This window comes from Dermacentor albipictus, chromosome 8 (genome assembly GCF_038994185.2).
Source record: "Dermacentor albipictus isolate Rhodes 1998 colony chromosome 8, USDA_Dalb.pri_finalv2, whole genome shotgun sequence".
In the NCBI taxonomy this organism is placed as follows: Eukaryota; Metazoa; Arthropoda; class Arachnida; order Ixodida; family Ixodidae; genus Dermacentor; species Dermacentor albipictus.
This window is the reverse complement of record NC_091828.1, coordinates 125849197-125877026: the sequence shown is the minus strand read 5'-3', so window position 1 is coordinate 125877026 and position 27830 is coordinate 125849197. Positions and strand designations below refer to the sequence as shown.

At 46.1% G+C, this 27830-nt stretch overlaps 2 protein-coding genes across 5 annotated transcripts in view; one reads left to right on the top strand and one right to left on the bottom strand.

Annotated features, from left to right (window-relative positions):
* Positions 1-22698, bottom strand: part of LOC135900741 (uncharacterized) — a 74612-nt gene extending 51914 nt beyond the window's left edge. Inside the window, exons 1-2 of one of the 4 annotated variants that reach the window (XM_065430284.2) lie at positions 22557-22692; positions 11787-11936 (exon numbers count right to left, since the gene is read on the bottom strand). The gene's annotated coding sequence lies outside the window, so the exon portion shown is untranslated. Of the gene's footprint in view, positions 1-11786; positions 11937-22556 lie in introns of all 4 variants that reach the window. The other 3 variants (XM_065430285.2, XM_065430286.2, XM_065430283.2) reach the window with 3 other exon arrangements.
* On the top strand, positions 244-27830 carry Hpd (4-hydroxyphenylpyruvate dioxygenase). Its single transcript, XM_065430288.2, has 13 exons — positions 244-588; positions 4671-4697; positions 13909-13971; positions 16411-16558; positions 17694-17776; positions 18646-18735; positions 19998-20101; positions 21401-21478; positions 22597-22759; positions 23641-23712; positions 24250-24366; positions 26408-26530; positions 27553-27830. Exons 1-13 carry the CDS (start codon positions 586-588, stop codon positions 27628-27630), a joined length of 1149 nt encoding a protein of 382 aa, XP_065286360.2. The 5' UTR covers positions 244-585; the 3' UTR covers positions 27631-27830.

Below are 27830 nucleotides of genomic sequence, written 5' to 3'. Positions count from 1 at the left end.
GTTCTAGAAAAGTTTATGTGTACAAGGGATAAAAAAAGATAAAAAGAAGAACACGCTCCTCCCAAAGGCGTCGCGATGAGCCTCAGGCTACAGAGGGTGCCGAACGAGGGAGCTGATAACGCCGTCTGCGAGACTTTGGCAGCAGCAGACGACAGCGACGCCAAGAAGCCGACGACGGCAAAAGGCCCCTGGCGTCTCTCCCCTCCCCTCATCTCCCCTTTAGTCGGTCGGATGACACTTGTTTTTCCGTGACGTCGCTTCGAAACCGACCTCGACTGACCAGACTAGTGGACCCTCTCCCGAGTGGTGAACAGTGACGTGTGCTATAACTCTCTACTCGCTCGAGAAAGCCCCGGAATTCCGGTCAGGCTAGCCTCCTCGCACCCAACTGCTGTAATCGGCGCCTCGTACGCGCCGCGATTCTGGCCTGACCTTCGGAGGCTACCAGTGCGAGTTTCTGCTCGGTCGGGTTCGAGAGAAACTTCGTCGAATCGCATCTTCACGGCGCGGATCTTCGCAGGCAGCTGGACATAGCAATTCAGAACAGACTTCTGACAGCGACTTCTTCCGTCACGAGTGCAAGAAATGGTGAGTTGTTGAGTGCCCTTACCCCTTCCTTTAGCTTACACCACGTGACTATAGCAAATATCTGACCCTCTACTTATTTAATGCATTGCATAGTAATAACGATGACCACTGTCACCCGTCAAGGCATTTAAAATATTATACCCTTGTCCTATGGTACACCTGACACAGAGGCTGGGACCAAGTATCTGTAATTGCACGTGTTCGAAAAGCAAAAAAAAAACTCGTTTAGCTCATGTTTGTTATAAATTTTATGAGCGCTTAGCGATCCAGCTGTCAAGTAAGCTTTGCGCAGCTGACATAAGACTTGAGTTTAATGCAAACATTTTAAAATCTGAATCTATGCGGCTATGCATGTGGCTTGTTCGCCTTATGGTCATCATAGGACCTTTAGGAAAAATATCCTAATGATATCAGTCTGTTTACACAGGCTGGTGTTCCTAGGCATCGCGTTACTATCTAATCCGTTAACGAGTGCTGTGAAGACGTTTTCGATCATAGAACTGATCTGTCCCATCTGCTCTGCTTTACGCTGCCATGGTGTTTTGAACTAGCATCTTTCATGACCCCAGTGTACTTAAGTATTATCTTGTCGTCCGCATAGAAAATGTTCCTCCGAAACCGACTGTCTAGGAGATCTTTATCTATGCTCGCATTAGAATACCGCCTCCAAATAATAAAAAAGTTCATCATGCTGCAGGAGGTATTAATGATTGTATCAATCGTTACGTATTTATAGAGCAAATGACATAAGCAAAGGCAAAAGTCGCGGATTAAACTCTACATTTGAAGACATCTTTCAGGGCAATTTTCGTCTCCAACATATATTTAATCATGTTTGTTAGTCTATGCTTGTCCTTGAGCGGTAATGCTTGGTATATTCAACTGTATAACTTGTTCAGTTTCGTTCACTATGTTCATTTTATCACCCCTCCTGCTTTGTCTTCGGGCTGCAGTATGTACCAAATAAAAAAAAATAAACACACCTCATTTGTTTTTTACAAGGGGCATTGGCGCTGCATATACTTGAGGTGTAGTGTTCACGCCCTGTGACGGGCGTGACCGACTGATACAGGCGGCAAAACCAAAATGCCTCTTCATTCAAAGCACTCCACGTTATATGCAAGACCAAGGAGACAATTAAGGTTGGCAACTGTATACCAGGAATAAGCCAAATAGGATACGACACATAACGAGAAGCGTGCAATGGCAGATCCACTCTGAGAACTGTGGTGAACACACGTGTGCGCGCATTTGCCATTGTGTAAATATTGACGAGACTTTCACAGAAATTACTCTGAAGAGCCTTGGTCGAATGACCAGCTGGAAGGGACGTTATCTGAGCCGGACCTTCCTCATTTGTAAGTCGCGTCTAGTGCTTACGCGACACTTGACCGGAGACATGTGGCAATCGCCGACAAGTAGGCAATTCGGTAATTTGCGCACTCTGAAGATGAGCCGACGGAGTCTCATAGAGTCCACAGCCACGGGTGAATAATGAGAGATCATCTCTACGCCAACAAACTCAAGAGGCAGAGAGAAGCGGGAGAGCAAAAAGTCGTCGGTCCAGGGCCTGAGACGCGATAAAAGACTGCACGAAAACAGGACCGTTAGTCGGCATAATAGGCCAATGCTCACTCCCCAACATTTTGGCAGGCTTGGTATTCACTCACACTCGTCGGTACTCATGCGCATTCTTTAATCGCGCCCAATCACACTCACCGACACTCACTTGCATCACTTCCATGCACACTTACCGGCACCCAGACGATCGCTTCTAGAACCTGTGAGATGTGCAGACAGTGCGAAATGCGTTTGCGCGATAACTTTTCGTGTGGACAAGATTACCCCTGCGCGTATTGTGTCTACAGTGCGCATCGGCATGTTGAACAACGTGCATACAGTAGCTCATTGTACCATATAACATAATCACCTGCCACCTACATTTCCCTGTATTTCCCACTTCCCCTTTCCACAGTGAGGAGTAGCAGGCTAGAGACACGCTCTCCAGGTCGACCTTTCTTCCTTTCTCTTCATTAACACCTACTCCTCCTCCTCCTCCTACCAGCACCCATTCACTCGCGTTCACTTTCACTCACTGGCACTCACTAGCATGCACTCAAAAACTGGAGAGAGAGTATGTCTCAGGAGTAAACGGGCATATTTACTTTCCATGGCATTGTTTCACTCTCGCGAAATGTCGGATGGAGCAAGATGCGTTCTTTCTTTAAGAAATGGGAGAGTGAAATGTTCTTTATATTCTGTCCTTCTGACAGGGAGTAGAATGCCCGTTTATAGTTTTGTGGCAATAGAGAGCAAGAACAGAGTTCTTCCACGTTGACTCTGGCAAGACGTAGCGAATACTTCTTGTTCAGCTGCGTGAGGCCGGTCCAGATCACGGTGATGTATCACTAGCATTACACATGTCCACTCACACTTGCCGGCAGTCGCCATCTTTCACGCTCACGTTCACTCAAAATCACCATCACCGACTTTCGTTCGTACTCACGTTAAACGGCTTCTCAGTCCTTTTCAGAGGGACGTGTACTCTCACCCGTTCACAATGGAGTCCACTTACACCCTTGGTCATTCACTAACGGCCTATCTCCCGCCTGTTAGAGATACAGCTAGAGATACGGTCACGCGCATTTGATAAAGTACGCATGTTACGACCATATTCTAATACAGCTAAGGTCATGCTCATTCTAAGAATGTGAACGTTTCTTAGTGAGACATTCAAAATGGGGCAGAAAAGATAGTCGGACCGTGTGCAGAACACACCAGAGTGAAGCTTCAATGCACTGCAAAGTTTAAGGTTAGCTCAAGGTTCTCGGAGATTAGGGGAAGTTACTGCGTTCGGAACCGCCTTCTACACCAAGCTGTAATTTTGTTTGAAGATTATCTCGAGGTGAAACTGTTTGATTGGCTAATGCTCGAAAGCGCGAGTACTTATGATTCCTCTGAGAGGAAAGTAGCCGGATCAGTTGTTTTCGTTAGCAGCGAACATTCGTGTAACGTCAAGCGAGACAGGTCCTTGAACTCTATGGCAATCGCTCCGAGATGCGACGTCCCATGGTGTTACGAGCACGAGCAAACAAAACAACGCCTGCGACTCAGCCAGCCGTCCTTGAAAAAGGAGAGCGGGAAGAGTTGAACGAATATCGCGCAGGCGCACGAGATATGACTTCTTTCCTGCCCGACTTAAGGGTACGCCAACGAATCAGGCTTTGCTTTCTAAAGAAACGTCGAGGAAACAAACTTTATTTCTGCAGTTCCTGAGCAAAGCCAAGAGTAAAATATGATGCACAAGGACTAATGACTGACACACGAAACTAAAATGACTAAATCGGCCTCAGAAACCCTATGTTTTCGTTCAGATTTTTAGGGCTGTTTATCTCAATTTAACGTCTTTTTACATTTGGGAGTCATCAGAGGCGAGGTTTCGAAGTCCCAATCAATCAGGAAAATATCGTTATCCATTGTGAACAGCCTCCCAGTTTTTTAACACTAGAGCGTCAGCGCTTTACGACGGGGCAGGCGTAGTCGCATGAAAGCGCATGCATACCACATCGCCGTCTGCTATAAGCTGTTCCATCCACCGCGACCACGTCGACAAGGCCACAAGGCGCTGACGCAATAATGTTATTAATGGCGCTGATATTTTAAACATTTGGGCGGTTGTGTGTACATTGTGAATACGTGCGCTGTGCAGTAACACCAATTTCAAAATAAGATCCTGATTACACCGCTGTCACCACATATCTATGTCACAGGGATGGTCGAAGGCCTGCGCTGATCTTGAATTGGCTGATGACAGCTGTACAGTTCTCTGGAATAGCCATATCGCACATATACGCGTAATCTGTTAGGGCAGTGATCCTACCTTACGTCTACACAGTGTGCTAAGTTGCCTCGTAAATTAATGCGGCGGTAATACTTTCGCCCAGTTCACTCTTTTCTATATACTAGATACACATCCGCATATATGGAACGAAACTGCAGAATAGTCAGCAGAAACTTCGATTAGGCAGTCGAACTGTTGAAGAGTACATGACAACTGATCTTTTTTTGTGCTGCCTTTTCAGACAACTTACACGGACAAGGGACCCAAGGTGAGCGCTGCTTTTTTTAAAATTCTCTAAACAACATTAGCACTCCGTGTTCGTGAATAATCCTTTATTCACTAAAGGAAATAGGAAAATGCAGACTCCCGAACAACCCCCACTGGAGTCACAAAGACGTCCGATCCAATTTCATTTAGCTAAATTTTGTGAGCCTGCGACTCATTGCAGAGCTTGACATTTCACTGAAAACTTGAAATATTTCTCGCAATTGGAAAGTCGATTACGGCATTTGTTTAAGTCAATACAGTCAGATTTATCTGCAAAGAAAAAAAAACAAAGATGCGGGTTGCACGTATATATAAAAGGGCGCATATAGTTTTCTACAAAAGTCACGAGAAGCAGCTCCGGCACTGAGATCGCTCAACTAGCGCAGGATCTTATGGGTAGTAAATTTATTTGTCTAATCTTGTTACTTGTGGCTACAGACGTTTCTTCTGGCGTTACTTATTATGCTTCGTTCTTCTGCATTTCCAAGCACACAAATGTTTTTCTAAGCACTAAATTTAAGGCAACAACTATCTGCAGACATTCGCAATCGTTGCAAGTTGTCGCAATGATAGCACGATACTTGGTTGAAAGTTATCATGCGGTCATGTCGCAACGTCGTCTGGAGCTAGAAGGACGAAGTTGAGGCAAATACACGTACGACCCATGATTCCAATGCTGGAAAAAGCAGGCGTACACTTGCAACTTCTGTAGACACCAGAAACTGAGTTCCTGCTTTCTGTAGGAAATTGCATGCCCCTACCGGACGTCCCTATCTGAAAAACAACAACATAAACGACAAATACGTGAATAAACGTAGGATTAATGCAAGAGGGGCAATATGTGTGATTCGGAGCGTAATGAAATGTGAAGCTGTCTCTCTTTTGCACTAATTTATCTAGGCAGACTCTTGCGTGATAGCGAATCAAGGGTGTCTTCATTTATACACTATGCTGTCTTGAGGTCTCCTGGTTCTCACATGCGTCGCACGTTGGTTGAAAAAAAAATACGCACGCATATCGCAGCTTCTCCTCGGCGTGCTCACTGACACGGGACACCGTAGGCCGAGCAGACGACGCTGCGTCGATAAGGGATGCAGACGACGGCACGTTCTCACTCTCCCGAATCCGGTCTGTTGCCGGGGTCCGGCCCCTGTCGCGCGATAGGTTCAGCGCAGCAGTTTCGTAAAGTGCGAAATTAAAGAAGCCACGCGCCTTACTCGCTGTAGCGTGTCAAGCGAATTTTAATAGAAGGTCGCCTGCATAGAGCTTCTTATATTAATTACTTGTAGAAGTAATTCCACTGCTAGCATCTACGGGCCTATAAACTTCGTCTTCAAATGGCCTGGTGTCTTCGCAAACACATCATTCTCCATGAAATTTTTCGTTGTCGATGTAGCAATAGATTGTCCAAATCAAAACCCCGGTGACCGCTTCCTTGGCGTAACGCAAGCGAATCTCGAAGGTCATGACTTAATGTGGATGTGGGTTCACGAGACTTTTCTCACCACGTGCTCTTCAGGCATGACGTTTTTCTTTTTTTTTTCTTCCACCGAAGCACCACTGCTAGTTCACTTAATTCGAAGATTAGGTCCAAGAACTTTGAGGCATGTGTGAATTTTAAAGTGTGGAATAAATGAAGTTCTATTCATTCATTCATTTATTCATTCAATATGATGCAACAGCCTCGGTCACTTTCAGGTGGAAAAGTAAGATAAATGATGCAAAGGTTACATTAAATTTTGGGATTTCTTTACCTGCCAATATCACGGTCTGACTGTGAGACGCGCCATAGTGCGGTTCAGCAGAATAATTTTGAGCACCTGGGGTTCATTGACGTTCACCTAAATCTAAGTACACGAGCGTTCTTGCATTTCGTTCTTGTCGAAGAACTCCAACGAGCTATGGAAAGAAGAATGATAGGTGTAACGTTAAGGGATAAGAAAAGAGCAGATTGGGTGAGGGAACAAGCGCGAGTTAATGACATCTTAGTTGAAATCAAGAAAAAGAAATGGGCATGGGCAGGACATGTAATGAGGAGGGAAGATAAGTGATGGTCATTAAGGGTTACGGACTGGATCCCAAGGGAAGGGAAGCGTAGCAGGGGGCGGCAGAGGGTTAGGTGGGCGGATGAGATTAAGAAGTTTGCAGGGACGGCATGGCCACAGTTAGTACATGACCGGGGTTGTTGGAGAAGTATGGGAGAGGCCTTTGCCCTGCAGTGGGCCTAACCAGGCTGATGATGATGATGAAGAACGGTCACCGCGGTTGAGGTCGAACCCGCGACCTCGTGCTTAGCAGCGCAACACCAAAGCCACCACGCGGCGGGTAAGATAAGCGATGCAGTGCCAACAGTTTATCTCTACCGCTGCCGCTAGCGCTCGTGTCTCGGTAACGAGAAATGTACCATCCTGCATGCATACTTGCGGCAAGTACGTGGATGTAGAGGTGTTTACATTAGCGCGTAGCTCGTGTTTATGCGCAGTTGCCGAGGGCCACTTGGCGCACGTCCACGTTTGATATTCGTGATGCGTCCTTCGCCTTGCTCTCCACCCCCATCTATGCAGAAAGCATCTTGTGGCTGTGTCTGGCATCAAAGATCATTATCGGCAGTTGCGCTACGGCAAGAATACACCTGGATCTCTGAAGAGAATGTGTATATATATATATATATATATATATATATATATATATATATATATATATATATATATATATATATATATATATATATATATATATATATATATATATATATATATATATATATATATATATATATATATGGTGTTTCAGCGAACACTTTAAAAAATTTTTAAAGGTTGCCTGCAGCAGATAGCACAATCATCATGAGCTGGTCTACTCGAAGAGGCGGATATTACTTGCTCCATAAATTGAAATGCATAATCTACTCATTACTTAAAGTTAACTAATGGAGTTTCTAACTAATTACCTTATGGCCCGTATTGCAATTTACAAATTCTAACCACGGATTGCGCAAGGCGGATCCCCTTGGAATGAATTCTCAGGATGACACCAGTTTCGAGATAATAATTGATAATAATAGATGGGGCCGCATGAGTTTCTTGGAGTGTTCACCCTCGTTGTGCGACCTCTCTCTGTCTGTCTCTCTCTCTCTCTCTCTCTCTCTCTCTCTCTCTCTCTCTCTCTCTCTCTCTCTCTATCTATCTATCTATCTATCTATCTATCTATCTATCTATCTATCTATCTATCTATCTATCTATCTATCTATCTCTATTTCACCCTCGTTGGAAGCACCGCGACCAAAGCGTTGTTTTCTGAGACAGAAAAGGCGACACGCTGACGCGTCTTTTGCTGAATGACCACACTTAACGTCAAAATCGGGATTACTCTAGCTTGAGCGTCCTGTTCGGATTTGTGAGCTCACATTTGGACTGTCGCAAAATCGCGACAAGCTTGAAGAAGTTAAGAGGAAGTTTTAGGTCTGAGAGAGATAATTTAATTGAAAGAAGGCAGAGAGGTCGGCCTGAGCTAAGGTGCTCTAGCCTGCTACTCTGCACAGGGGGAGGGGGAACGGGGACAAAGATGTGATGAGGGATGATGATGACATAGCAAGAGAGATGCGCAAAGGCGAAAGCAAGTTCAACACTCTGATGATAAACATTCACAAATGTCATCCATGAAGCCACAATCAGGCTTCGCATCACCAATTGAGTCACCAATTTGAGTGAACATAAAATAAAGGCTTTAGGACGAAGCTGGTGGGGGCCTCCCCTGCGTGAACAGCACAAGCGCCAAACAAAATAGTTAAAGAAAAAGACCTGCGATAAGCGGCTCTAGCATGGCGAGCACTTGTAGGGCACTTTTAGCGGCCGGAGTCTCGAGACCACCGAGAATCACGCGCATTGATTCTACTAGGTGCTTCAGCATTTTTTGTACACTCTCCTCATTGTGTTCATCTCTTTGCTTGCTCGTAGTGTCGCCGGTTTCATTGGCCCTATGATTCTTGGCTTCATGGCGCAGAGGACCGCTAGTTGCCGCTTGCAAGGCCGTGGGCCTAGAGGGCAGCAAAGGCCATTCCGTGTCTGTATCAGCCGGTGGAGGTGAATGTTTGCCGCGTGCTCTCGTCGACGTCGGATTATCAGTAGACGCCGTTACCGTCCTCGGTGGACGCACAGGCAGAGGTGACCGTGGTACTTCTGCCACGCTAGGTAGTTCTCCTGGAATGGTTTTGTGATGCTTCTGTCGCGAGCGTTGGCCACTTTGGCGAACAGATTGAGCAGCCTCTGTACGCGAAGATTGGTCTCTTGCCATTTTTCGAAGGATACGAACCTCCTGTTTTATCTTCGGGCATTCCTTCGAAGTCGCTTCGTGAGAGCCAGTGCAGTTGGGACATTTAAATGAGGACGCCTCGCAGTCGGTGGTATCATGCTCTCCGCCGCAACGCGAGCAGGTGGCTTTGCTTCTACAAACGGCGCTCACGTGTCCTATCTTGTGACATTTCCGGCACTGAATAGGCCTCGGAACGAATGGTCGTACTCGGTGTATAACGTAGCCCACTTTGACAGACGCTGGTAATGTCGAAGAAGCAAACGTTAACTTGATACATCGGGAGTCCCCCAAGCGGTGAATGTCAAGAATGCGCACCGATGACCTCAAAAGACTCTTGAGGTCCGCATGCTTGATTTCAAGCTCTACGTCGGAAATCACTCCAGTTGTTGTCTCCTTCCCGTAAGTAATAAAGGAGCGGACGGGGATTGCGCTTAACTGTGGAATGTTCTTTAACTTCTCAAGTATTGCGGAATTTTTCACATCTAGTGTCAGGATGTTCTTGCGAGCGTTGATCCTGATTTCGTTAATTTGCCCAGGGGCCACACTTTCAAAATATTCGGTGAGGAACTGCCTGCTGTGGGAGTTCATGCTTCTATCTAAGTCTATGGGAACGGATTGTTTTTCTCGGCAAACACTGCACCGAATTTGTTAAGGTTTGTTGCATTTAAAAGGAAAATGTAATATCTATAGTGACTGCAAGAAGCGAATCTTAGATTTAGCCAGGCAAATTCTCTACACAAATTGCTCAAAATTGCAAAATGAAAAACAAATTTATAGTTGTATATCGAGACTACAGCTCTCTCATTTGGCAATAAAAGCTGTATCGAAATTCTGTAAGCTGAATTAACCAATTAATGGATCTCAAGCGGAACCACCGTGAAATATGCCACTAACTTGTAAGTACGACTTTTGCAAAGTCCTCTTAAACATTGTAACAAATTCATTTGAGACGTAAACTTATATATCTGATTCATTCACTTGATATTCTCTAACAGGCGCACTTTACGATACAGCGCAATACCTGTTTTAGTGCAGAAACAAAGATTTGCAAACTTCACGCTTCAATTTTTTTAACATTACCAATTTTAGATAATTTTGTAACCAATTCCAGGTATTAGACCAAAATCCTTTCTACGATCCTTAGAATTCAACTTTCTCACTCAAATGCAACACATTTTGTTAGAGTCGGTTCAACGGTTGTTTAACAAAATAATTCCCGTGTCTTCATACATATTTGAATAGGGACATCAGAGTTGCCCCCGAGCTAAAGCTTCTCGTTAAGAACAACCTAAATAAGAGAGCATTTTTGTGAATATGGTCCTATAGTTTCGGTTTCGGCACGCAGGAGTTGGGTGCGTCATTACGCCATGATACACTCTGCGCGCTTCGTTCCAGCGATCCCTGTGGTTGCCACACACGATCACATCGAGATTAAAACGTGCAGCACTACTCTCTCTCTCTCTCTCTCTCTTTCATAAGCAGCATCATACGTAGCCTTATTGCTACACGACGTCAGCAAAATTTGCACTGTGTCATGACGTCAGGACGATGTCAATGACGATGTACATTGCCAATTTGAAAGCGTCATTGAGACCAACTTTGAAACAAAATGTAAACATTTCCCATGATGAGCCATCAACTGAAAGAAGAGTGTGCCATATGAACAATGTGACAAAGTTCACTGAACCTGCGTTGGGATTCCACTTATCTGAGATACCTGCCGCGGTAGCCCAGTGGCTATGGCGTTAACTCGAGGTCAAGGTCGTGGGTTCAACCGCGGCTGCTGCATTTTTTGGGGGCGAAATACAAGAACGCTCGTGTACTTAAATTTAGGAGCAGATTAAAGCCCCCTAGACGTTAAACGTAAATCCGGAGACTCACGCTACTCTGGCGTATCAGACCATGGAATTTAGTTCCAATTTTTGTCGCTAAGGCTGTGACAAGTATACCTGTAAGACAAAGAAATGCTTCAACGATTGGGAGCGTCAACTTATGGTAAGTGTTAAGAATGATTAGAGCAATAATTTAAATTTATTTATGCGGTTTTACGTGCCAAAACCACATTCTGATTATGAGGCACGCCGTAGTGGGGGACTCCGGAAATTTCGACCACCTGGGGTTCTTTAACGTGCACCTAAACCTAAGTACACGGGTGCTTTCGCATTTCGCCCCCACCACAATGCGGCCGTCGTGGCCGGGATTCGATACCGCGACCTTGTGCACAGCAGCCTAACACCGTAGCCACTGAGCAACCACGGCGGGTAATGATTAGAGCAGGCAGCCCCCTGGTTTTACATTGCAAAGGATGTGGTTGCTATCTGTTGCTTCGTCAAACTCGTTTCATTGTAATATCTAAGGACAAGATGTAGAGTGAGATGTAATCTAAGCCTATCAAGTTAGTGCATTAGCGTGCCTTCGTTGTCCCTGCTTGAGAAGCAGCTGTGTTTCGGATGAATATTTATATTTATATTCATCGCATCATTCCTGTTTGTGCGACAGTCATCCTAAACACAGTTTTTCTTTTTCGTCGTGCTTTTTGTTTATTATAGTTAAAAACCTTATTACGAACGTTTTTTGGTAGTTACTCAATTATGCATATCAATTTCTACTGCAAGTACTGTCCGCCTCTTCGAGTAATCCGGCTCAAGTGCTAGAATTGTGTTATCTGCCAGAGGCGATGAAAACAATATTACGTATGGTCAAAAAAAAAAAGAACACCCGAAATATTACCGTCGTAACAGTTATTCGGACAGGCTAAATAAGCGCTTCGCATACGTACGCTCATGTGCTGGCCTCCCTGGGCACTGGCACGTTTGAAGAAAGTCGATTCTGCTCGGACGCAACGCGGCCTTGGGCAGGCGCCTGGCTCTCTTGCCCCGGGGGCTCCGTCTAACCTTCCTCGTCAGCATTCCGACGCAGATGAGCGCTCCTGAGCGAAATATCAAATAAAATGCGCATAGTAAAGAACCTCAGATTGGGAAAGATAATTGGGGGGAAGGGGGAGGGATGAGGGCGACACTCTCCTCCTCATCCGCTTTCGCGGTGCTTCGTCCTGGCCGGAGGCCAGGACGAAGCACCGCGACGTAAAATGTGAAAGATACAGATAAAAGCACCACGACGTAAAATGTGAAAGATACAGCAGAATTCCACAAAAAGACGGCAAAAAAAAATAACCTGCATGGCTACCACAGCCAAGAAATGCGAAGCAAAAAACAAACATAGAATATACCACTGGCGGACGACGAGAAACGTGATGGACATAGCAGCAGACTAACACAAATAGCGAACAAGAAATCCGAAGCAATAGAACAGAATACTGGAAACAGACGACAGAAAATTTATAGCAGACTACCGCAAAACAGATGCAACATAGGCGAAACAACAGAACAAAAAATCCTCAACACGAGAAAGATTATGAACAATAAAGCAGAATGCCAAAACCAAACGACTAAAAATACAGCAGACCACCACCGACGCTTGAGAACATGCGCAGATCAACAGAACATAATTCCACAAACGGACGACGAAAAATATGAAGGTTTAATTTAAACCACCTGAGAGTTCTACAACATGCACCTAAGTCTTTACGCCACCACCCCCTCCCCCGACAACGCTGCTACAGGCAATCAACCCAGTGACCTCGTACTCAGTATCAGAACGTCATGCACAATCACGATGTCACAGAGGCGGCTGATACCGCCGGATAATGGTCGGCCAATGACAAGCAGGTCTTTCGAACGAAAATGTTTCTGAATTCGGCTCCCAGCTTTTTCTTTTCCTTTCTTTTTTTTTCGCGTGCGCGCGTTACGCAAGCTACGCAGTTCACGGGTATCAAGGCCTATGAACCTGCTCTGAATTACCAAGTACAGGCTTCCCAAAGTGAAGATCTTCCGGAATGCCATTACGGTGTTGTCCTCCGTCGATTGTCGTAAAACACTCAGAGGAGCTGGTCTATGTTGCCGAGGGGCGAGACGTAATAAAACGCCGGAGGTAAACAAAAATGAAAAAAAGCAATTTTCTATGCCTTCACCGAAAGCAGCTTTAAATGCGGAAGATAAGCGCAACGATCGCCTTGAGTACAACAGATACGTAGAAGCCAGGAGGCATCGAATTATCGTGCCTTTTACTCGGCGTCGGTAGCTCTCCGTTCTTTTTACTACATACGTGTTTCAGTTAGCTCCCATATGACCGTTTATCAAGCTTCATGAAATAATCTAGTGAGTTGCGCAAGCTAGACCTTTATTGCGACCGTGCTACTGGCTGTCTTTCTTAATGCGGTCAGCATTTTTAGCCTACTTGCCCCCTTTGCTGTTTGTATCTTGTTTCTAGCCTGTCTGCTCCGGTGGTCACTCTAATAATAATATTAATAATAATAATAAAGACTTGACGGCAACAACGGCACTGCTCGTTATCGAACATAGGCCTTCGAGCACAGCAGCCCGAAACTGTATCCGCTTGGCCACGATCAAGCACGCACCGACGCGCCCCCTCTGCAATCTTGGAGGCCACGCATACGGGAGGGGACTACGCGCGCGCGCCGCTAGGTGGCGCAGCATGTCCAGGCGGAATCGCAAGAGAGAAGCCCTGCTGCAATACACTTGTGCATATATACCACACGACTCTTACACCTCTCGCCATTCTTACAATATACACGAGTTTCATAAACACATAGCATTAAACGAATATTTACTAATGCTCTCAATGATGATCCTATACCCTACCACCAAGTTGCACGTGCAGCGCCACTTGAATGCGAATTGCATTAACGACGATCAACATCCCCAAATGATTGGTTTCGCCTGAATTTATTTGCTATCTTTCACATTCTTTTGCAGTTGATTATACAGTATAAAAAAATGGCTGGAGCTCTAGAAACTTTTTTATATTTTTTTTCCTCGCAGCCCGATGGCGGTCGCTTCCTGGCCTTCGATCATGTCACCTTCTGGGTTGGAAACGCGAAGCAGGTAAGTGAAGCGCGTTTTCAATAAGGCGCATTCGTGAAACGAGTGTCTAGAAAAAGATATCCTATCTCAGAGGCTGACGGTAGGTAAAAAACATATGCGCATGCACGTATCGCACTGCGTGCTACGCGTTGTCAGGATTGGGGGCTCAATCCCATCGTCCGTGGTCCTTTGCCAAGATTGGAGTACGGCATGAATTCGGAGGTAGCTGGCCCAAGCCGTCGTCCAACTTATTTACGCTGAGATCGTTGGTGAAGTGAAGAACTGCTTCTCATCGAGAACGAGGAAAAGGGTTTATTTACAGAAATTAAATCAGTCTAACATGACTGCTTGAGAAAAAGAGTATTAGTCCAACAGGACTGCATGAGAGAATTGACTCAGTCTAACATGACTGCTCAAGAGAAGTGTCCTCAGCATTCGCACAACCACAGTTTTTATACACTCGATCCGCCGGTCCTACGACGCGGCGACTGTTCGTTTACTCATCACCAACGCGCCGCTGCTCTGCAGAACAGTTTACGTACACAAAGGCAACCGCGCTCTGATGCCCGACGACGGCGTTGGCGGGTGCCGTTCCGGGAACTATCGTTGCCGATCGAGGGTCGCTCGTTGTTCCGTGCCACTCCGAACCGTGAGAAGCACAAAAATACGTCGTTCTCGCGGCAGCTTGTCCATGCGTGTCAAATCAGCTCCGCGTTGGGGAACTCCGGAATCATTGTTCACGCACCGAACTAGTTCCGTCACCATGTCGAAGGGGCTGGAGGAAGGCGGCGGATTCCGGCGCAAAGGTCGCTTCTTTGAACGCCTCCCAGCTGCAGCGACGGAGAGGGAGAGGTGCGCGTCGTGTCGCCCTGTCGTAACTGTGTGGCAATCTTGTTTCACAGCCCGTCATTCTTGACAGCGTCCGCCTCACCTCCAGCAGAAACACCGGCCGCGTCGAGTTAAATCGCTTCAGTATGCCTCGCACAATCCTTTCCAACGTAGAATATACGTCGTCACACTAAGTAGACCGACGCCAGCCCGAAAACAACCACCAGCAACTGCCGCCAAGCATTTCACCCAAGCCAGCATGGCAGCGAAACCAGCCTGGTCCGAAACTAGCCTGCTCTGAAACCAGCCTGCATAATTAAACCATTACGTACGCAATGTGGCAGCAAGATGTAAAAAAACAGTCTATACAATTGAGTCAGATATTTCACGCAAAGAACACTAACACAAACACAACATATCATAAATTATTTTGCTTCGTATCGCTAATAGCCGCTCGCCAATATAGTCGTCACGATATATTATCTCTGGTGTACATTCGTCTCGGATGATTATTTTTGGAAGACTCATTGGTGGTTGTAATTAATTAGTGCGTGTAATCAGTGCTCAAATGCCGGAGAGAGAAAAATAGGGGCAAGGAAAATGCGCATGCAACCTCTCCAAACACGTGGTTACAGTTGACGCGCAACTTCAGGAAATTTGACACGATTAAGAAATTCCTTGCCTGCATACCTTTCTTAGTGTTTTTTTCTTTCTTCATATATTTACCTCTTTCCTTTATTTGTTTATTTCATAAATATTTTATGAAACTGGAAGAGGTACATCGTGTAGAAAAGCCACACGAGGGACTTGAAGGGGCCCGGCCTGTCTTGTGTTGGCTTGGCTCGTGATCGTTAAAATTCCTACTTTACAAGTCATTAGTGCATCCTAAGTTAGAGTACGCTGCAGTTGTGTAGGACCCACACCATGGAAACCTGTCTTTTTTTCCTCGAGCTCGTTCAGAATAATTCAGTCCAATTCGTATTTTGTAATTATAGCCATACCGATAGCATAACATCAATGAAAGACAATATATCCTTTGCATCACTTGCGTCCCGTCGAGCAATAGCATGTTTGACCCTGTTTCACAGACTTTATTACAATTCCTCCCTTCACGGTAACTTCATTTCTCAGCCTCATTACCTGACGAGCCGCATCGATCATCGCCATAAAGTCAGAATTCAAACAGGCAACACTAACACTTTCACGGAGTCTTTTTTTCCCCAGATCATTAGAGTGACGGAACCAGCTTCCCGGTGGCATTTCCCCCATTGTCGATAATGACAAACTATTTCGCAAGGCATTGTATATTAATTAGGAATTATTACATTGTATATATAATTAGGAATTATTATGTTATTTCGTATATTTGCCGCACTTGCAAACTATTAAGAAAGACATTAACTAACATTGCGTAAACTGAAATTATCAAAACGTTATTTTGTTCGCGTTATTTGTCATACTTGCAAACTATTAGGCAAGACATTACCTAACACTGTATAGCTAGGAATTACTTATATGTTAAATTGTTCGCATATTTCTTTTTGCTTCGTTGTAATGCTTCCCGTTTTACCACCCCCTCTGTAACGCCCTCGGGTCTTGAATGGTAACACAAATAAAACAAACAAAACGCAGGCGGCGTCCTACTACTGCAACAAGATGGGCTTCGAGTACTTCTGCTACCGAGGCCTGGAGACCGGATCCCGTAAGGTGGTGTCGCATGCGGTCCGCCAAAACAAGATCGTCTTCGTCTTCTCCTCGGCGCTCAACCCGGACGACGAAGGTGCTCGTGCTGGGCGTTCTTAGACTACTGCTGTGCATAGCCTCCGAGGTCTGGTGCACCCTCGCTGTCCGACCTCAAAAGCCTAATGTCCTGCGCGTAGTTTAGCAGATATATTACTAAAATGAAATATCGCCAAAGGCCTTTGACGAGGATAGGTCCTCCTATCGAAACGTCGGCCAGCATTTCTGAGGCACCTTATCCCTGTTCATAACCTATATACCACAGTGTGAGCGTCCCCGCTTCAATATGCCCAGGAAATAACTTTCAAGAGCGTTATATGGCCTTCACAAACTGCCTTTGTCGGAGGAAAGGGTCCTGGGACATTGGCCGAGACCGTCCTCAGCACAGAAGGCTTTGAAAGTGTTGTTGCGCTTGTTGCGGAGAACTGGCCTTAGAGACAGACTTTAAGTAGTGCCGTATTGTCCTTTACTTTTTTACTTTTCTTTTTTGCTCTTCTTTCCTTTTTTTTCTTGTAACATCTCTTTTATATTATCTTTTTATTCCCCTTACCCCATTTCCCTGGCACAGGGTAGCCGGCCGATCTGAGAACTGGCTAACCTCCCTGTCTTTCCGTCTATTCCTGTTTCCTTTTTCGTCTTATACGGCAGTGTGCTACCCCATCTGTCAGCCCCCTTCGTGATTTTGGGATGAAACATGTCATTAATTTCAGACTCAGACTCCATTATGGCGTATGAACATTTATGGTAATGACCGGTAGCAGCTCTATTTATCTAAACAATGTTAAGTGTGGTTTTGAACCACCTCACACTGTGCTTCCAATCGTGGCTTTCATGTCAGCCTTCTTGAACCTACTTTTGTCACAGAAACTTCACGTAAAAGAAGTAGCTTTTATTTCTCCCCTGAGTGATACCGCCCGACTGCTCTCAGTACGCCAGGGGAAAAAAAATTTGTTTATAATGTTAAAGTAGTTTCCCACAACACATAACGTTTTCCCAAACGCAAAGGTGCTGGCGAGAACGTTGATGTCGGCCAGCCAGCGGCCTGCCGTTTCTGGGCAATTAAATTTATCGCCTGCCCAGAAGGGGACGTATAGCGCCACCTTTTTCCTTCACGAAACGACTGCGTTGGTAAATACAACGGCTCACAATCAATTTCGTCGTGCCTCTATCCTCAGTGATGGGACCGCACCTTGTCAAGCACGGAGACGGAGTTAAGGACATCGCCTTCAGTGTCGAGGACCTGGACACCATTGTGAAGGTACGCTACCAAGAGTATAGTCATTGAGTGTAGTGAAATGAGGCAATTGTGGTTAGGTTCACTCTACGTCACCGATGGCGAAACGAACAGCAGAACACAGTGCCCTGAGAGCGCTACATTCCGATATGTGGCACTGTTTGGGGTGCAAGATTGTTGGAGTACATGTCCTTTGAATAGTCTAAAATTTGTCTCTAGCTCTCTGCACGGGAATTTACATCCCCTGAGGGTCACATGTCATGTAACGTCACGGGTTTAATACTGTTTGAGCGTGTTTATTAGCTTTCTCAGGTGCTCTGTTACAGGTGGCCTCGGATGTTGAGCTTATTAGGCACCATGATGCTCGAAAAAGAAAACGCTTTTTGACACCTATGAAGCTTGACCCGCAGCCTTCTGATTTTGGAAGGCAGTGCCGCAGTCAGTCGAAGACAACCCCGACTTCGCACCAGCAATTTCTTTTTTCATGTTTATGTTACGACTCGCAATGGATACAGAACACCGTGTAATTTGAGGGTTAAATACACAAGCTCACAGGTTCAGTTCTTATTTCACTATCACGTATCTTGCTTTAAAAGAAAAGGCTTTCATTTTTCAGTGACTTCCAGGAAAATAGAACAGTTTGCAACCATTTTCAATACAGCGTGCACGAGTGTAGACATAGCGCCCTTACCAGTATAAAATATACTGCAGAAAGGTCATACGCGTTCTTTTGCTGCGGCTTCTGGTTGCCAACTTACTCAAGCAAAAGCTGTTACTGTGAGAAAAAGAAAAGTTATCAGAACCATTCCGTACTGACGCTTATGATAAGGCAGAAGATTACGATGGTCTTAGGCAATGCTTTCGTGTGAAATTAACCGCGTGTTTCGACACAGCGTGCCAAGGAGCGTGGGGCCACGATCGTCCGCGACATCTGGGAGGAGTCTGACGAGTGCGGAACCGTCCGCTTTGCAACGGTGCAGACGGTGAGTGGGGACATATTTCACTGCATTCACGGTATTTCTCACTCTGCAGCACAATTTACTGGAGAAGTAACTGTCATTCATTCATTCATTCCTCTTGTCTTACATGTTCAAAATTGCATATACCATTTTTTTTTTCTGTATGCCTCCATCTGGAGATCAGTGAGGGTAAACTCTAGATCCAACGTTTATGTGAATTATTTCTCGCAGCGTCTGTTTCTGTCCAATTCGAACTTCACTCATTCATTTACTGCTGCACACTTGAATATGCGGCACTGTATTTCTACGGCGTTTCCCTCCTCTGGAGTTAAGCGAGAAGAAATAATATACCCAAAATTTAACTAAATTTGTTCTCATGCCACGAGTTGTTATTCAATTCGGAGTTCGTTGTACCGTTTTCCGCTACCAAGCGTAAGCAACACACAGATTGTTCCGGCATTCTTCTGTTCAGACTGGCAAATTACTAACATCTTTAATGTTCTGCATGCTATTATTGTTATTTTTCTTTCAAATGCTTTCAAACACGGTTTCATACTCGCCTGACACGTGCAAACCGAAAGAAACAAGATAAGGAAACATTCCCGCCAGTGAGTGATTCATTTAAATAAAGTGAGAAATGTTAGCAAACTATCGTTCGCTATAACAGAAATTCGGGTTAGCTGGTCTTGCACAAATGAAGGTAAATTACAGCGAATTATATACAATGGACCGGAGAAAGAGAAAGGAGACACACAGCTAGGGCGCTGTGTGTCGCGTTTTTACAGTTCCTTGTCTACCGTGTGTCGAAGCTAACATTAGCCGAGCTGTTCAACGAAAAAAAAATACTTCAAAAACGTCGTGCAAGACACAATTATAAGACCCGATTCACAGCCAATCCCCCACTGTCGGTATGCGCCACAGCCACTCAGGAGAAAAAAAAAACAGAAAACAACCTACGGGGTTCGGTCGTCAGAGTTCTAACAAGCGAACACGGTAGGCATTAAAATAATATCTTGCACCGTCTTTCTTATATTTTTTTAATAGCTCGGTTAACGTTAGCTGAAACAGCCTATATAATGCTCTGTGAATTACCTACATTTGCGCAACCATTGAGTCGCGGGGGTCCTTGGCAATAAACGTACAATAAGTTGGTCGATGATAAAAAATGTGACAACGTGAGGTGACATCAAAAACGCATTTGTTGCCAGTAAACGCAGCCGAGCCATCGTATCGCGTACGTGAGTGCTTCCTTTCACACCTGCGTCTCGTTTCCCTTCGAACCGCAGTGCGGCGACACGACGCACACGTTCGCGGAGCGGGGAACGTACAACGGCCTCTTCTTGCCGGGATTCAAGAAGCATCCGTCTCGGGACCGCAGTTACGAGAAGCTGTGAGTGATCTTCAACACCACTGATATAGGCCTGTATACATGGGAAGTTACTGAAACCTATAGTTTAGACGTTGTAGAAACTATAATAAACGATTGGCGCTTGTAAAAATATGACGCTAAGCGTTATGGTTGAGAAACATTTATGTGGTGCGTTTATTGGACAATGAAGATTGTCTCAAAAGGTGCCATCGACGTTATTACACATAGCTACAGTTTCTGACGTTGTGTAGTAATAAGCCTATAGGTGTGATGATGTTGCTCATAAAAAAAAAGGCCGACAAGAGCACGCGTCATGTGTTTCTTGCAGTTGCGCTCACGTGTGGCAGCCGCAGCGCGTGCATCGCCGGAACAAAGCGAGCCAACGTACCGTGACGTCACGACGCATACGGGTAGACCTGCGTACCGAAACAGGGGCTGGATCAATAAAAAATCTGCATTATCGCAAAATATGTATGGCGCGCTTGCATACTTGCAAATATGTTTTGGGGGTTTTACAGCACGCAGACCTCCATTTAATTGGGGCAAGGGAGGGGGGAGAGAGAGAGAAAATAGTGACAAGTAGGAAACGTCTCGGTATACTACCTAAGCCAGGGTCGTTTTAACGAGGCCAGTAACGGATATCATCAAAAAAAAATGGCTGTGGCTTAGGTAAGGTTAAGCCCAGGATGCGAAGCATACTAGCCTTTATTTTAGTTGTTGAACCACTGTTTAGCCTGGTGAACTGCTGTTGCTTGGCTATATTTGGTTCGGCTAGACGAAGAAACAACTCATGCATTACTTCTTCGCCTTCAAGAGTGGAACGCGACAGCGTTCCCGTCGACCCGCCAAGGGGTGTAAGACAATGGGCTACAGGGCAGCGACTACGCGCCCCGCATTGGACGCGGTGAGCGTCGAGCAAAGCAGCGTTCGGCGCGGCAACGAAATGTGCGCCTGAGCAAGAGACGCACGCCTTAGAAACAGCGCGTTTCTAAGGCAACACCGCATTCACTAGAGGCGCTTTTGTACCGCTTTGAAGCGTTGTACTCGTGGCTCAGTGGTAGCGTCTCCGTCCCACACTCCGGAGACCCTGGTTCGATTCCCACCCAGCCCGTCTTGCAAGAGTTGAGCCAAAGCCACTTCTCCTCTGTCGTGACGTCACGGTGTCACGTGATTTCATGGTCACCGCCGCGCCTGAGGAGCTGGGTTGAGCCCTCGTAATATGCTTCGCATAAAATGACACCTTTCAGAATGGTGCTCATTAGGCTCGATTTGATTACGACGAGCTGACCACTCGTTCACTGTCTCTTTCCATGCCTGCAGGCCCGACGCCGGTCTCCAGTTTATTGACCACTGCGTCCTCAACCAGCCCGACTTGGAGATGGTGCCCACCGCCATGTGGTAAGAATGACAGCGATGCCCACGAAAGACCACGTTGATGCGCGCACTAGGCACACTCGTGCAACATCCATGCTGCTTAAACGAAACAATTTAAGTGAACGTGCGCCTAAGCAATGCCTGCCTGTAGGAAGTACCGCTGAGTTTCGCGAGGTCCAGTTAGGCGTCGTGAGCGTTACGAAGTCATACTTTTAGCGACAAAGTACACCGGTACACTTTGCCAAAACTGAAAATGCAGAACAAATACCGTGCACGTTTTATTGCAATCATTCATGCCTTGTTTGTTTGTTTTATCTTCCAAGAAAAAGAAAACTGCTCCTTCGAAAGGCAACCTCACATGGCAGTGATGCAGTGTTGCTAACAAAAATAAACGGCTCAAAAAAATTTGCGCAGGGTGCAAGTATGCGAACAGCTTAGCACGTGAGCAATCGCTGAATAATTAGGTAGAAGAGGTTTAACGCGTAAGCGATCAAGATCTAATGTGTGGCTTGAGAACTATGTAGGTATATGCCAGTCGTCTGGGAGGTGACGGTGGGAAAATAACAAAGCATGCCGACCCCTAGAAAGACTTAATTGGCGATTACTTTTGTTAACTCCAATTGAAAGCACACGAGTGGGAAATTCCTTATCGGTGAATCAGAAAGAAGCTAACGTTCAGAACGAAACGCACGCGAACACAAAGTCGTCTGACACCCGCAGGAAAGAGTCTCTCAGGAAGCACTCATGAAGGATAGAAGAGCCCTCGATGTGCGAAGCGCACATGCAATGCTAGTCTGTAGGGTCAATAAGCGGTGTTGCAAATCCACGCCCCAGCGAGGGTTCCCCCCGCGTAACAGACACAAATCCCTATGGTCATGTTATCGCAAGTTATATGCGCCGGAAGTGATTGCGGAGTCAGAAACACGTCGCGGCCGACATCATTTAGACATTCCCTATTGCGCGGCATAGCTCAAGGCACGAGTATTTAACGTATATTCACTGCGGACATTATGGACGCTCTTCCTGCTGTGCACAAGCCTGCAATAGCAGGTCAAAATGGGTCACGTATTCCGCGCTTAAGTGCGTATCTGTGGCGGCTTACCTGTAAGCTTACCTGTCGCGGCTTCGCGCGCGGGCTGCAGGTACGAGAAGAACCTGATGTTCCACCGGTTCTGGTCGGTGGACGACAAGCAGATCCACACCAAGTACTCGGCGCTGCGCTCCATCGTGGTCACAAACTACGAAGAGACCATCAAGATGCCAATCAACGAACCCGCCAACGGGCTGCGACGGTCGCAGATACAGGTACGCACGTACAGGTGTGCCGTCTGCCCGCGCGACGGCCGTGCAGACGGCACCGCTCTCGGAGCCTGCGTGACGCATAAAATCACGCATAAATTACCGAACGCGCGTGTTACGGGATTTCGCAGCGGTTAGCGCACCCGGCTCCCGACTCAGCACGCCCGCAAGGTGATGGGTTCGATGCCCAGTGGCGGTGACGGTCAAAGTTTCGTTTTCCTTCTTCATATCGCGAGAGGGATGTCGAGGCTGAGGAGGTGCCCTGACGTTGACGGCGTGAGAGAAGGGAGGGCAGACAGACCAACATAGCTAATTCAGTGTCGCGCTGATAACCAAACTGTCAAACGGCTGCCGCAACACAGATCAACAGCGATATACACTGTCACAGAAATACGCAACGAGCTATCCCCCACTACGAGGCACGCCGTAGTGGGGGACTCCGAAAATAAAGAACCCCAGGTGGTCCTTGGAACGTGGTTTTGACACATAAAAGCCCATTATAAATATTTACCCTTCGAAACGGCTGGCGTAGAAGACCTTGATATTCGGCACGACAATAAATGTGGTTTTTGTTGGGTATGACTGGTAGGCGGCCACTTCTTAAGGCAAAACTTGGCGAGTTTTTGTTCCTGAAAGCATGACTAGCAATTTTAAGGCGAGGTGCACTTATTGCGCGTGTTTTACATAAGGTCCCGGAAGCGGCGGGAGCGCGAGCTCTGGTGACGGGCGTGAACCAAACAATAAACCTCGCTTAAAGTGCCACCAGAGTCCATTGTACTGAGTTGGTTTACTTGAGACGTGATATACCTCGAACTCGCTTTAACAACGCGCTGCTTACTGACTTGTGTGGTATTAATATTTGCGCCTTGGTATCATTCACCTCGCAGGAGTATGTGGACTACTACGGAGGCGCCGGCGTCCAGCACATCGCCTTGAACTCGAGCGATATCATCGCCTCGGTGAGCCCGAAAAATATATTCGTTTTTCGGACAAATAACCTGCCTTTGTAATTTCTAGAGTGCCAGTAAACGTATTCCCAATATCCAAACACGGTAGACACAGATATGCTAGGTAGCAGTGCTGTTGGCGAAATCGTGCGACGCCGATTTCAAGTACTTTAATTACGCCAACCGTATTCTACCCGTCTGCAGATACAAGAGCGTAGGCAGCTACAATTATTAGTGCATAGCTGGTTTCTCTCATCCTTTTCTCCTTCTGCGAGAACAATGACACAGCACAAAAACACTTTTCTGACACGTTGTGGTTGAAGAAAGTGTCACAAGATGTCGATACCAGCGCTATTGCAGCCATCGGCGTCATTAAAAATTAAAAATCTCTATTATCTCAACAATTCATGTCGCAGTAAGAGACGTGAGTCTTTTATTCCAGAGTTGGCAGTCACTGTAGAATTCTTCCCATTTACACATACATGCCAAACGCATACAAACGCATTTGGAGAGACGGACGCTGACACGGTCACATGACTTGTGACGCAGATCACGGCATTGCGCGAACGCGGCATGGAGTTCCTGGATACGCCGGACACATACTACACGCAGCTGCGGGAGAAGCTCAAGACAGCCAAGATCACCGTCTCCGAGGACCTCAACACGGTGAGCATATAGACAACACCCTGGTTTTTGAGTAGGCTATACACATTAAGTCGTCGCGGCAGTGGTCTCCTATTCCTAGGCGGCCTAGACTGACTCTAGAGAACCTTGGCACAGTGAACCTGACGGCACCATCGCCACATCCTCGTGATGTCACGCTCTGCGCCCTGTCTATACATGGCCTCTGAGATTGGTTGTACCTGCGCTCTGCTTAATCTCCCGGGTCATGACCTGTATAAGACAGCACGTTCGTAAACAAAGCGAGATGCTGCGATTCTAAGTATATGCGCAAAATGTATAGACGATTTAAATGGTTCTTGGTTCTTTGTTCGCTGCCCGCCTCTTTCTTTTGTCTGGCGCTGCGTGATAAGGGATTTTCGGAAATTGATATCCGGCATATAAATTCATTTAATCACTGATCTTGGGTGGCACCCGCCTCAGAACTGGTGCAATGGTCACAGTATTGCTATAGCCTCATATTAAATGGACACGCGTTGAACATTGGCCGGCTTAACTTTCAATATCGCACAACGCGCGCAGATATTATTAACTAAAAAAATATTCTTGTTATCATTCCAATCACTGGCATTGTAGCGTTGTGATCAAAGCGCTCATTGTCGATTATCGCATACTTCCTAACGGCTACTACGGCGAGGAGTGATCAAAATAACTTGGAATCGGTACGTATGCAACTGTGATACACGTAACAACGACCTGCTTGCACTGTGTGCGAATACGTTCTAGACCATGTGCGCTATGCGCTCATTACAGTGCCAGAATTAATCCAAATAACTAGTTCGATTTCTTAAAATTGTTATATGTTCTATGCACTTGCACTTTAAAGGGCACATGTTGCTGTCGATGGCGGTTGCTAGGGTTATCGAAATCTTAAAGCAATATCACGGAATGAATCGCCATTCGATCATTGAAACAACAAAATATTCTGTCCAACACTTCTCGGGCTTAAAGGAGTACTAACATATTCCAAGTTACACAAGCTCTACCACACGTTTTCCATACGTTAAAGGATGACACTTAGCAAGTGTAAATCTTAGGAAACATAACATACTTTATTTCATACTAAAGTTGGTCTCGAAGTGCCAGTTCTGGCATCATCGATAACATCGCGATGACATCCCACAGAACAAGACTTGCTGGCATCGTTTAACAATAATGCTACATATTGTCACGTGGTCGTGACGTCAAAGAACACAGCAACAATACTGTGAAAGGCAAAACTAGCTTTTATTGGGCGAACCTGTGCCCACAAAACAGGCTACACTTAAAGCACAACGAGAGCGCCGAACACAGTCGGCGATCGTCGAAAATCTGATCAGCGGGTCAAGCGCGTCGGCTTTTATAGAGCAGTCGTCGAATGTTCCAGACTAATCGTTCGGACCCGCGTGCCTTCACCAAAGTTCTACACCATTCGCGTCAGGTGATGAAATCAGATAACATAACGTTCGGCGACAACAGACAGCGGATAGAAGCATCGATAACTTTCCAGAAGCTTCGGATACATACAGGAGCGTCCCACGCTGTGCGATTACATTTGTTAGGCTGCGAAACGTGGTTGCCCGATAAAGATAAGTACACGTGTCAATATGATGGCGCTGCCCATACATAGATAAACAAGGATATACTGCGCACTTTCTTCAGACCTTCGCTCGGGCATGGTAGCCGCAGCGATCGCAGAGCTAGGCGGTGTATCGTGATGATCCAGTGACATCCACCTCCTGGGTACCCAAACCGAAGCTATAGCTCGCAGAAACAAGGGATAGTAATTTTTATAGGGCACTCTGATGCTTGCCAGTATTCTTGCTTGGGCTAGCTGGGAGGCTTCTTACCTTCATTTTGTGAAAGAAATAAATTGGCGAGACGAAAATATGATGTCAGTACCCTTTTAACGAAGGCTAGATGTTTTGTATTTGTTTTATTGTTTTTATTTATTTAATGTTCGTATTGTTTGTTTGTATTACACATTTACACACACCTTGCATTGCACATCCGATGTTCATTCGATTCATTCCTTGGCCGCCAACAGCTGCAGAAGCTGAAGATCCTGATCGACTACGACGACAACGGCTACCTGCTGCAGATATTCACCAAGAACATGCAGGACCGCCCGACGCTTTTCCTCGAGGTCATCCAGAGGCACAACCACCACGTGAGTCCTCCCCTTCTCCCGCAACTATAAGGGTGCACGTTGACCCTGTTGGTGCGTAACATTAATTCCATTGGCATAAGCGTACATAAGACGCGATGAAGAGGCACAGAAACACACACATTGCACGTGTGTGTGTCTGTGTGCCTCTTCGTCCCGTCGTCTTACGTGCGCTACGCCAATGACATTAATGTTCTACCACAAGCCGCGTTTGGAGCGACTCCGACTTGGGGACGCATGAACTTGCTCGTGGGACACTCGATATTGGGTGCTGTGTTGGCGTCAAGTGAACGCTAACGGACTGAGTATGCAGAACTAGAATGCAGTATGGAACATCATTATAGCATAGTTTAGTCCAATATAGCACCATTATAAAGATAATAATAATCCTTAAATAAAAGCCAAAGGAGAAAATTGACGGCGTCGCAATCCGTCTGCGACAGCCGGTACTCTGATTCCTATTGCATTTCCACGACGTGTCGCTCGTATGAAATGAAACAGGTTCCGGTTCTGCGAAGGTTAATGGCCTCTTTCGAGAGAAGGAAGATTTCTGTGTACACGCCGGCTGCTTTATGGGGCAGCGATGGCAAAGCTAAGTGGGCGTTGCTTATTTCGTATTTCGCCAGGGCTTAGTAGCGCTTTCTCAAATACTGAATCAGCATAGTTTGCTAACTGCGGCGCTTTCGCCTTTGCCAAAACACAGAAGCTTAAAGCACAAAAAAAAATAATTCAAATGTAACACTGAATGGCTTGTTTTACGTGTAATATAAATACGAGTGATGTAGTAAACAAGGTATTTACGTTTTCTATTCTCCCGCCCAGACAATGAAACTTTTCGATTATCTTCCGGAGCGGTGTCACATGTGCCCGGTTTGCCTCGCTAGTTTTTCCCTGCATTACCACAAAAAAAAAAAAATGTGCGCGGCTACAGCGAATGAACCTTTGTTGGCGCGAAATATTTTTGTTTTCTTGGCCCATTGTCTAATTCGTTCGTGCTTCTTTTTCTCTCTACGTCATTCTCTCAGGGATTCGGCGCCGGCAACTTTAAGTCCCTGTTCGAAGCCATCGAGGCCGAACAGGAGGCCAGGGGAAACCTCTACTGAGATTCAAACGACCACAAAAGGCGCGTCCGTCTCCGAGACTCTCAATTCAGGGAATCTCTGCGACTCACTCCGAGACCATTACGGGGTCGGAGAAACGAAGAACCTGATGCCCGAGCCTTTCGCTTTTTGTTCGTCACTGACTCGCACCGCTTTGTCTGTTTACCTCTCGAGCGTCTGAATAAAAGCACTCTGGCTTCATA